The sequence below is a fragment of the Quercus suber genome, unplaced genomic scaffold (genome assembly GCF_002906115.3).
Source record: "Quercus suber isolate HL8 unplaced genomic scaffold, Cork oak 2.0 scaffold_31, whole genome shotgun sequence".
In the NCBI taxonomy this organism is placed as follows: domain Eukaryota; kingdom Viridiplantae; phylum Streptophyta; class Magnoliopsida; order Fagales; family Fagaceae; genus Quercus; species Quercus suber.
In genome coordinates this window covers 802,896-813,352 of record NW_027069496.1, presented here as the reverse complement: position 1 = coordinate 813,352, position 10,457 = coordinate 802,896, and the positions used below count along the sequence as shown (strand labels likewise).

Genomic DNA, 10,457 nt, shown 5'->3' with positions numbered 1-10,457 from the left:
GGTTTGGGTTTAAATTGGGGAATAGAAATTGTTTGGGTTTTAACCGCATGTGTGATTCTTTGATAATAATAAAAAAAAAAATGACATGTAATTGTTCCATTAGACACAAAGTAAGAATTTATGATAAATTCTAAGAGATCAGTGGGCTGAAAAATATCCGGATGCTCTTGATCTAGTAAAGTGAGTCCTGAAAAACCAAAGGAAATCAGCAAAGAAGACTGGTGGAAGCCGGCCTTTAATTCTCCGATGGTAAAGTTAGTAAATTGAAGGAGAGAAAAGCCCTCAATACTTAACTTATCTAAAATTTTTACCAAAGAGAAAAAGTCCCCTTACCTCTACGCAGAAAGGCCTTTATATAGTGTTAGGAATCGGTTATTTCTCCTAACCGTCGTAAAGTTTGGAGGATTCAGAGGGTAACTTCCTTAACCGTCATAAGGGTCACCTCTTCGGGACCTGTGTTGAGCTTCAAGTAATATGACTTTTCAACATGACTCTTGGTTGAAGGTGTGCTGAGTGTAACTCTAAATAAACCTACCTCGTCCACCATTAAGGATGGACGAGGTTCACTGCTCACTCGTCCTTCATTGGATGAGTAAATGGAAGAAGGAGAAGAATGGCAAAGGAAGGACGAACATATCAACTGTATGCTTTCCATTCTGCACATTGCTATGGACGATCTAATGGACGAGTGATTGACTTGGTGTATTTCTTGCACCATCAGTTGCCCCCTTGTCCATGTGTCGTCCAAGAAAGTATAGTAGTTTACTCCTCTGAATGGACGAGATTTTCCTATTGATCATAGATGCCACGTGTCACAATCTGATTGATAATTCATTTCGTCGATTCATTTTTTCGAGACGAAGGCCACGTGTCAGTGTCTGATTGGTCGTGTCGTTTTATATGCTCAGGTCAACCATCTATAAATAGTGGAATGCCCCCATTACCCTCTCACTTCTGAGATTTTTCCTCCTTGACCTTCATCGTCTAGAGCCTTGTCTAAGAGTTTCCCGCGTCCATAGTTTCAGTGCGTCCTAGAGCCAGGTATTCCCTCTCTTCTTCGTCTTTTAGGTTTTCAAAAATTTTTCTTTTTAGAAAATGTCTGGAATCACCATTTCCTCGTCTAGCGATAGCACAGAAAAAGCCATAGACGAGTATTACGACAAGAGCAGTAATAACTCTAGTGATACTAGTAGTAGTGATACTAGTAGTAGTAGTAGTAGTAGGGGAAACACTACCGATGAGGAGTATGTCTCAGGGGTCCCTGGGCTTCCTTTAGAAGAAATACAAAAACAACTTAGGAAAACTATAGGGTTCCAGGTAGGTACCTCGTCTTCTATCCCTCCGTCCAGTCCTTTGGACGAGACGGAGGTTATTGTATATAGTTGCGCTGTAGATATTCCCTTAAAGACGGACGAGGAAAGACTAAACAATCTTAGAGAGTGGTACCAAATCCCAGACGAGTTTAACCCTAGATTACCTGTCCGTGGAGAATGGTGTTGTAACCCTCATTTTGGAATAGGTGTATATGAGGCCTACCTCCTTGGAGGTCTTAGATTTCCTTTAAATTCTTTTACTAGAGAACTGCTATTTAGGTTAGGTTTAGGGGTGTGTCAGTTCAACCCAAATGCATGGAGGTTAATTATCTCTATGCAAATTTTGTGAGGGGAAGTGTTTGGAGGGGACCGTCCTATTACTGTGGATGAGTTCCTCTACTACTACAAACCTTCAGAGATTCACCAATCTCCTGGCTTTTATCAGTTCACAGCTAAGAGTAAAGATTGTAGACTGGTAAGATCCTTGGCCTTTTCTGACAGAAAATGGAAGACGGAGTTTTTCTTCGTCTCTGGATTCTGGGCTGGAAATCCCGTAGACGTTGGCCGGGATTCTTTTGGTCGTTTTACTGGGGACCTAGGGAACCTTCGTCCTGAAGGTAAGTCCCTTAGCTTTCCCCTTCTTCTCTCTTATCTTTTACTTACTATTATCTCATTTAACCTTAGTTTATTCCATTGCAGCTGTTGGACATCCCACTTTGAGCAAGTTGCACCGTGACCGCGTCCACAGAGCTCGTCTACACGTAGACAGGGATTTTCATTCCTTGGTCAACCTCAGACGACTGGCTAAGTGGAGGTTAGGTCCTAACCCGTCTGATGTCGCACTTGCTCACGAGATTACAGTGAGAAAAAGTAAATATTAAATTTTTGTATTTTTGTATTCCTTGCATTTTTTACTTTCATCTTTCTAAGTAAATTTTCTTCGTCCCTTTACAGGAATGGCAACCATGAGGGGTAACAAGGGAAAGGAAGTAGGTGTTGAGGGGAATCGTCCTGAACCTGGGCGCCAAGCTCGTCCTACTGCTGGGGAAAAACGAAAAACTATCTCCAAAAATTTGGACTTGGAGAATCTCCCCAGCAGGCGTGGTAAGAAAGTTAAGCACGGCTCGTCCCAGATAATCAAGCCCACTCCGTCGTCCTAGGAACCTGCTAAAGTTTACGATGTTGACTCGTCCACTCCGGTGGAGTCTACTCCATCCAAGACTCCTCCCTCTAAAGTTGCGCCTTCCTCGTCTCAACCATCCCAAAGGGCCCTCTCTAATATCATCGAAAATGAAGATTTGGCCTGGGAGCGTTTTAAAAGTGCCGTGACGGACGAGGACATAAATGTCTGCTATGACATGTCCCTGAAGGACTTTGAACATCCTGGTATTCATGACCTCTTCAAGGTAAAATTTCTTCCTTCGTCTTGACTATACGTACATTTTTTTTTCTTCTCTTTTTTTTTAACTAAAACTGTTTGTTGACTTTTTTAGGGCATGTCTAAGTTCATAGCCGCGTCCAGACAGGCCACTGGGTTGGACAAGACGAGGATTTTACTGGAGACTAGGATACAGGAGCTAAAGGAAGAGGCTAGGCAGTGGGCTGAGGTGGCTGCCAAGACGACGGAGGAGGCGAAGGATCTTAAAGCCTTGGTTGAAGAGTTGAAGGTTAATGCTGTAGAGAAAGATGCTCGTCTTGAAGATTTACAAAAGAAGAGCGATGAGCAAAGCATTCTCCTTTCCAGAGCCAAGGAAGATGCAGTGGCTGAATTTAAAGCGTCTAAGCAATACACAAATGCCTTGGACACCAATTACGCAACAGGGTTTGAAGACTTCAGGATAGACGCTGCTGAGAAATTTCCTGATGTGGACTTCAGCTCTATCATGCTTAATTTGAACCCTGCCACCACTAGCTCTCTCCTTGGTCTTGACTCTGAGGACGCCAACATTAGGGCTGTCCACGGGTCGGGCCGGGTCGGTTTTGGACCCAATCCGGACTCGACCCGCCGGCGTCGGGTGAAGAGTGGAGGAACCCGGACTCGACCCGCCGGAAGCATCGTTCGAGTCCGTTTCGGGTGAGGGTGAACGTCGGTCGGGTCGGGCGGGTCACCGGAATAAAGAAAGCATCAAAATCTGAAAAAAAAAAGTCGCCGGAACCTGGAAATCTCACCGGATTTTGGAAATATTCGCCGGATTCTGCATTTTCTCGCCGGATTCTGCATTTTTTGGCTAAAAATTGATGGGACTTGGCCGGATCTCCTCGAATCTAAGCTCGACCTCGCTGGATCTGCTCGAATCTAAGCTCGACCTCGCCGGATCTACTCGAATCTAAGCTCGACCTCGCCGGATCTCTTCAAATCTAAGCTCGACCTCGCCGGATTCTGCATTTTTTGTATAGAACATCGGTCGGGTCGAGTGGCTCGGGTTTTGGAGAAGAAAACCGCCACTCGACCCACCGGCGTCGGGTCTTGGGCGCGGCAACCCGTAACAGACTGACAGGAGCGTCGGTTCGGGCTGAAATCGGGTGGAGATCGGGCGGTTTGGTCGGTCCGGCGGGTGTGGGTCGGGTCTGGACACCCCTAGCCAACATTGAGGACGATGCCACAACTCAGCCTCAGGACGACCCCAATCCAGATGCCTCAACTTAAAATACTTTGATGACCTCGTTGTTTGTTTCCCTTTTTTTTTTTTCAAGAAAATATATGTAACTCAAGTAAATTTAATTCGTCCATGTTTAAGGACGAATCTTGATAAAACGGTTAAAAGGGTGTTTAGGATGTTTCTAGTCCACCCTTGAAAAACAATTAATTGTGTACTGTTTGCTTTATGTGCATGGACAAGTGTTTGTTTTCTTTACTCGATTTTATTTTACTCGTCTATATGTTATACACAAACTCAAACCATTTTTATTGGAATCCTCACTTGAGTGTAATTTAACCATGTAAAATGATAACAAAAAACTTCACTCGAAATGGTTTAAGTAAATAGGCACTATTCGTCCTTAGACTTGCCTATGCTTTTATCCCGTCCATGAGGTACCTTCTTCTTTGAAGTAGGTAATTTAAACAAGTTCAAAACACACATGTTGTCCCTCGTCCATGGTATGATTAGGTATCATCTTCTACCCTCTCCCATTCTATGGACGAGCATGCCCTGGTTTTGCTTGTAATATGATGTGCCAGCTTTATCTCGTCCTTAGCTTTGGACGAGAATGCTTTATTTCATCCTTTACTAAGGAAAACTTGAGATTACATCTCTGCGTCCAGAGAATTTTCTCGTTTTAAGCTTTTCAGCTGTTTTCAAGTCAATATGAATAAAAAGCAGTGCTTGAGTCATGGACTTACACAATATTATGTACATTCCACAAATATTGTTCACAATACATTGTTTATAGACGAGGCATGTTTTAAGAAACTAATGCCTGCCTTAAAAGAAAACCAAACACAAACCAAACCATAGACTTGTCCTTAACACAATAATAAGAAAAAGTAAATAAACAGTCTTTTATGTAGAATAGTTTGTAGACTTCAGACTCGTCCAAAGTCATGTTCATCTAAGCTTGCATTTTATTGATAGTAATTCCTCAAGTGCTCCACATTCCAAGGGTGCTCTAACTTCCTCTCATCCAGTGCTTCCAAGTAATAGGACCCTTGTCTTTTGCAGTTGACGACTCTGTAGGGGCCTTCCCAATTTGGTCCCAACTTCCCGTGAGCTGGGTTCTTTGTAGCCAGGGAAACCCTTTTTAGAACGAGGTCTCCTACGCTGAAACGCCTTGGCTTTACCATTGCATCATACTGCCTAGCCATAAGGTTTTTATACCTTGCCATCCTTTGTTCAGCGTCCATCCTTACCTCGTCTATGAGATCAAGGTTCAAACGGAGTTGCTCCTTATTATCTTTGCCTTGATACGCCGCCACTCTATGACTAGCCATATGCACTTCTGCAGGTATGACCGCTTCTGTTCCATAGGCTAGCTTGAAAGGAGTCTCCCCTGTAGGAGTTCTTGCTGTCGTTCTATATGCCCACAAAACACTTGGTAGCTCATCTAGCCATACTCCCTTAGCCCCCTCAAGCCGAGTCTTGATTAACTTTAGCAAGGATCGGTTTGCAACTTCTGCTTGGCCGTTAGCTTGTGGGTGGGCTGGTGAGGAGTAGTGATTTTGAATTCCAAAATGTAGGCAAAAATCTCTAAAAAGTGCATTATCAAATTGTCGTCCGTTATCCGATATCAGCACCCTGGGTACTCCAAATCTGCACACAATGTTCTTCCACACGAAGTTTTTGACATTCTGTTGCGTAATGTTATCCAAGGATTCCGCTTCTACCCACTTGGTAAAATAATCAATACCAACCACGAGGAATTTCATTTGTCTCACACCCAATGGGAATGGACCCAGAATGTCTAGCCCCCATTGTGCAAAAGGCCAAGGGGCCGTCATTGGAGTCAAATACTCTGATAGTTGCCTGGGGACATTGCTGAACCTTTGGCACTGGTCGCAAACCTTGACGTAGGCCTTAGCGTCAGCTTGCATGTTAGGCCAATAATACCCTGCACGGACGATTTTGTGGACGAGTGATCTGGGTCCTGAGTGATTGCCACACGCTCCTTTGTGAATTTCCCTTATTATGTAGTTTGCTTCGTCCGGTGCCAAACACCTTAGATAAGGCTGGGAAAACCCTCTTTTATAAAGAATCTCGTCCATTAGAACGTACCAGGCTGCTCTTACCCTCAGCTTTCTTGCTTTGTCCTTCTCTTCTGGGAGTCATCCGTCTTTTAGGTACGATACAATTGGAGTCATCCAACTTGTCCTGTCTTCTACCTGTTGTACTTCTGGGATGTCTATACTTGGCATATATTGAATTTCATCAATTTCGTCTACGGCTCCACTTGCTGAGGCTTCTTTCGCCAAAGCATCAGCTTCCATGTTTTCTTCCCTTGGGATCTGAACGAAGTTCACTTCCTCAAACTTTTTAACAAGGCGCATCACTCTGTTTAAATACTTCCTCATCCACTCTTCCTTGGCTTCAAACACGCCATTCACTTGGCCTATGATTAGCTGAGAATCTCCCAGGACGAGGAGTGACTCTGCTTCAACGGACTTGGCCAATTCCATACCTCTGAGAAGAGCTTCATACTCGGCTTCATTATTAGTTGTCTGGTACTGCAAACGAACCTTGTGTTATAATTTGTCTCCCTCTGGAGATTGCAACACCACACCTACTCCCCCCGCATACTGTGTAGACGAACCATCCACATAAACCACCCACTTAATGCTTTCCTTCTCACCCACCTCGTCACAATTCAAAGTAACCTCTGCAATGAAATCTGCCAAAGCTTGAACTTTTATGGCATGCCTCGGTTGATACTTTATGTCAAACTCACTAAGCTCGACGGCCCATTGGATCAAACGTCCTGCAGCCTCTAGTTTGTTCATTGCCTTCTTGAGTGGGTGATCTGTCATGACATTAATGATGTGAGCCTAAAAGTAATGCCTTAGCTTTCTGGAGGCTGTTATCAATACAAAAGCCAATTTCTCCATCAACGAATATCGTCCTTCTGCTCCCTTCAGTGCTCTGTTGGTATAGTACACAGGCCTTTGTACCTTGTCTTCCTCCCTTACTAATGCTGAACTCACAACATGTGGGGTAACTGCCAGATATAAATACAACTCTTCCCCTTGCACGGACGGGCTTAACAAAGGGGCCTTGGTGAGGTATGTCTTCAAATCTTCAAATGCTTTCTGACACTCATCATTCCATTCAAATGCTTTTTTAAGAACCTTAAAAAATGGCAGGCACTTGTCAGTAGCTTTGGATACAAACCTGTTGAGGGCGGCAACTCGTCCGGTAAGTGATTGGACTTCTTTAATACTGCTCGGAGGCTTCATATTCAATATTGCTTGGATTTTATCAAGGTTTGCTTCGATTCCTCTGTAGGAGACCATAAACCCCAGGAATTTTCCTGATGATACTCCAAAAGCACATTTGCTAGGATTTAACTTCATATGATAATGCCTTAATGTATTGAATGTTTCCTGCAAGTCGTCCAAATGCCTGTCTTCGTCCTGAGTTTTTACTAACATGTCGTCTATATAGACTTCCATATTCCGCCCGATCTGTGGACGAAACATATGATTGACCAACCGTTGGTATGTTGCCCCAGCATTTTTCAAACCGAAAGGCATCACTTCATAACAAAATAATCCCTGACTGGTGACAAAGGACATCTTCTTTTGGTCTGCTTCGTCCATCCGAATCTGATTGTACCCAGAGAAAGCGTCCAAGAAACTGAGTAATTTGTGGCCCGCAGTAGAATCTACCAGCTGATCAATGCGTGGTAATGGGTAACTATCCTTTGGGCAAGCCTTGTTTAGGTCAGTGAAATCAACGCACATTCTCCACTTGCCATTCGCCTTTTTGACCATAACTACATTGGCCAACCACTCAGGATAGTATACCTCTTGAATGAACTTTGCCATAATCAGCTTCTAAACTTCCTCCTTAACAGCATTATCTCTCTCTAAGGCAAATACCCTCTTCTTTTGTCGCACTGGCTTGGAGGAAGGGCATACACTCAGACGGTGGGTAATGACACTGGGATCTATGCCCGGCATATCTTCGTGACTCCATGCAAACACATCCTTATTTCTTTTCAAAAAACAAATGAGATCTTTCTTGATCTTTGCTTCCAAATCTGCCCCAATCCTGGTACACATCTCCGGGTTATTATCATCTAAAGGAACATCTTCCAACGCTTCAATAGGTTCTGCCACAACTTTCTTTTCTTCAATAGTCATTGTTTGAATTTGCTCGTCTGCAGCCAACATGGCCAGATAACACTCTCTTGCCGTTAGTTGGTCTCCCTGTACTTGGCCTATCCCATGCTCCGTCGGGAACTTGACTGACAAGTGGTAGGTAGATGTTATGGCCTTCCATCTATTTAGAGTTGGCCTCCCAATTATGGCATTGTAAGAGGACGAACAATCAACCACAAGGAAATTCACCTCCTTGGTAACTTGCTGCGGATATGCCCCCACTGTCACTGGTAACAAAATGCTGCCCACAGGTTGTATCTTCATTCCACCAAATCCCACTAGAGGGGAGCTTGCTTGTTGCAGCCTATCTCGTCTTAACCTCATTTGCTGAAAGGCTGGATAATACAAAATATCAGCCGAGCTTCCGTTGTCTATCAACACCCTTCTGGTCTTGTAATCAGCAATAAGGAGAGTGATGACAATTGCGTCGTCATGGGGGTGGTGGATCTTCTCTGCATCCTCGTCTGTGAAGGTAATCGTCTGCTCGTCCGTAGTTCTCTCACTTGGTAATCGTCCAGAGAGTTGAACGTTCTGTACTGCTTTCAAATATGCCCTCTTCGACTTGGACGATTGTCCTGTAGGACTTCCCCCTAAGATGATCCTTATTTCTCCAAGCGGTGGTCGTGATGTCTCCTCTACCTTTGCTTTCAATTTCTCGTCCTTGTGGTCTCGTCCAAGGAAATTCCTCAACTTTCCTTGCCTGATGAGATTTTCAATTTGCTGCTTCAAATCAAAACATTCATCCGTATCATGCCCATGATCCTTATGGAAACGACAATACTTGCTCCGATTGCGTTTGTTGGGATCCCCCTTCATCTTCTCTGGCCACTTCAAAGAAGGCTCGTCTTTAATCTGCATAAGAACTTGCTCCAGTGGCACGTTCAAAGGGGTATACTGTTGATTTCGTACTGAAGGGCCTGCCTTCTTTTCTCGATCCCTCTTATCTTCCGTCCGTCCCCTCTTAGGACGAGGACCTTGTTCCGACTGACGCGTTGTGTTGGCTTCAACCTTCTCAACTCTCTTCCTCTTCTTGGCTATGATAGCATCATCTGCATTCATGAAGTTCTGGGCTGAATGAACTAGCTCAGCCATAGTTTGAGGCGCCTGTTCATACAACTTATGGATAAATAGATCAGAATGAACGCCATTATAAAATGCTGCCAGGAGGAGTTTATCATCCACCTCGTTCACCGCCAAGGCATCCCTGTTGAAACGCGTGATGAAGGACCGCAAACTCTCATTCTCCCCTTGCTCTATGGTTAGTAAACTGGACGAAGAACGTTTGTGCCTCTGCCCTCCAATGAAATTATTGACGAATAACTTGCTCAGCTCTTCAAAGGACGCCACTGTATTAGGAGGTATTTTGCTGAATCACACTCGTGCTGGTCCTTTCAAGGTAGTAGGAAAAGCTTTGCACATTATTTCATCCGGAACCCCTTGAAGATGCATAGTAGTTTTGAAGGTGGCAATATGGTCAAAAAGGTCTTGCGTCCCGTCATACGAATCTAGATGAGGCATCTTGAACTTAGGTGGCAAAGAATGAGCATTGATGGACGCCACAAAGGGGGAATCAGTCCTGTGAACTAAGTCTTCCACAGGGTTTGTTTTCCTCATGTTTTCCCTCATCTCGTCCATGACCCTTCTCATTTGATCCATTTCTCTTTCCAAGTGAGGTACCCTCCGTGAAACAGTACCTCTTGACTGATTGTCAGTTTCAACATTCCTTTTCTCCTCTTGACTCTGGGCCCGTTCTCTAGCATTCCGTTCATGAGGCTGCTTCCTTAACTCAAGTTGTCTAACCAACTCTTGGTTTTGACGAGTTAACTCTACCATAGCGGCAGCCATGGATTGCACATGCTGGAATGAAGGTGGTTGCATGGTGGGTGCTGACTAACGGTAGCGGTGAGGGTTACAAGATGCGTCCCTGCTATGTTGAGGGCCTGGACTCGTTGCCCTAGATCTTGTCCGAACCATTTCAACCCTTGATTGGGGAAAGAAAATATAGAACTTAATAAATTAAGTTCCAACGACAGCAGATTTTTTACGACTCCCCACAAACGGCGCCAACTGATAAATTCTAAGAGATCAGTGGGCTGAAAAATCTCCGGATGCTCTTGATCTAGTAAAGTGAGTCCTGAAAAACCAAAGGAAATCAGCAGAGAAGACCGGTGGAAGCCGGCCTTTAATTGTCCGATGGTAAAGTTAGTAAATTGAAGGAGAGAAGAGCCCTCAATACTTAACTTATCTAAAATTTTTACCAAAGAGAAAAAGTCCCCTTACCTCTACGCAGAAAGGCCTTTATATAGTATTAGGAATCGGTTATTTCTCCT

The 10,457-nt window shown here is 44.1% G+C and overlaps 1 protein-coding gene across 1 annotated transcript; it reads left to right on the top strand.

The window, feature by feature from the left end:
- The first annotated feature begins 1,681 nt into the window (after positions 1 to 1,681).
- On the top strand, positions 1,682 to 3,391 carry LOC136066329 (uncharacterized). The gene is made up of 3 exons (XM_065770463.1): positions 1,682 to 2,183; positions 2,268 to 2,719; positions 2,807 to 3,391. The coding sequence occupies exons 2-3, from the start codon at positions 2,672 to 2,674 to the stop codon at positions 3,389 to 3,391; spliced, it is 633 nt and encodes a 210-aa protein (XP_065626535.1). The 5' UTR covers positions 1,682 to 2,183; positions 2,268 to 2,671.
- Positions 3,392 to 10,457: the final 7,066 nt, after the last annotated feature.

What these genes read in the sequence shown, in the direction of transcription:
- LOC136066329 (XM_065770463.1), top strand. Translation starts at nt 2,672, where the DNA reads ATGTCCCTGAAGGACTTTGAACATCCTGGTATTCATGACCTCTTCAAG. An exon ending in GTATTCATGACCTCTTCAAG is followed by an intron (nt 2,720 to 2,806) that starts GTAAAATTTCTT and finishes TGACTTTTTTAG; the next exon opens with GGCATGTCTAAGTTCATAGC.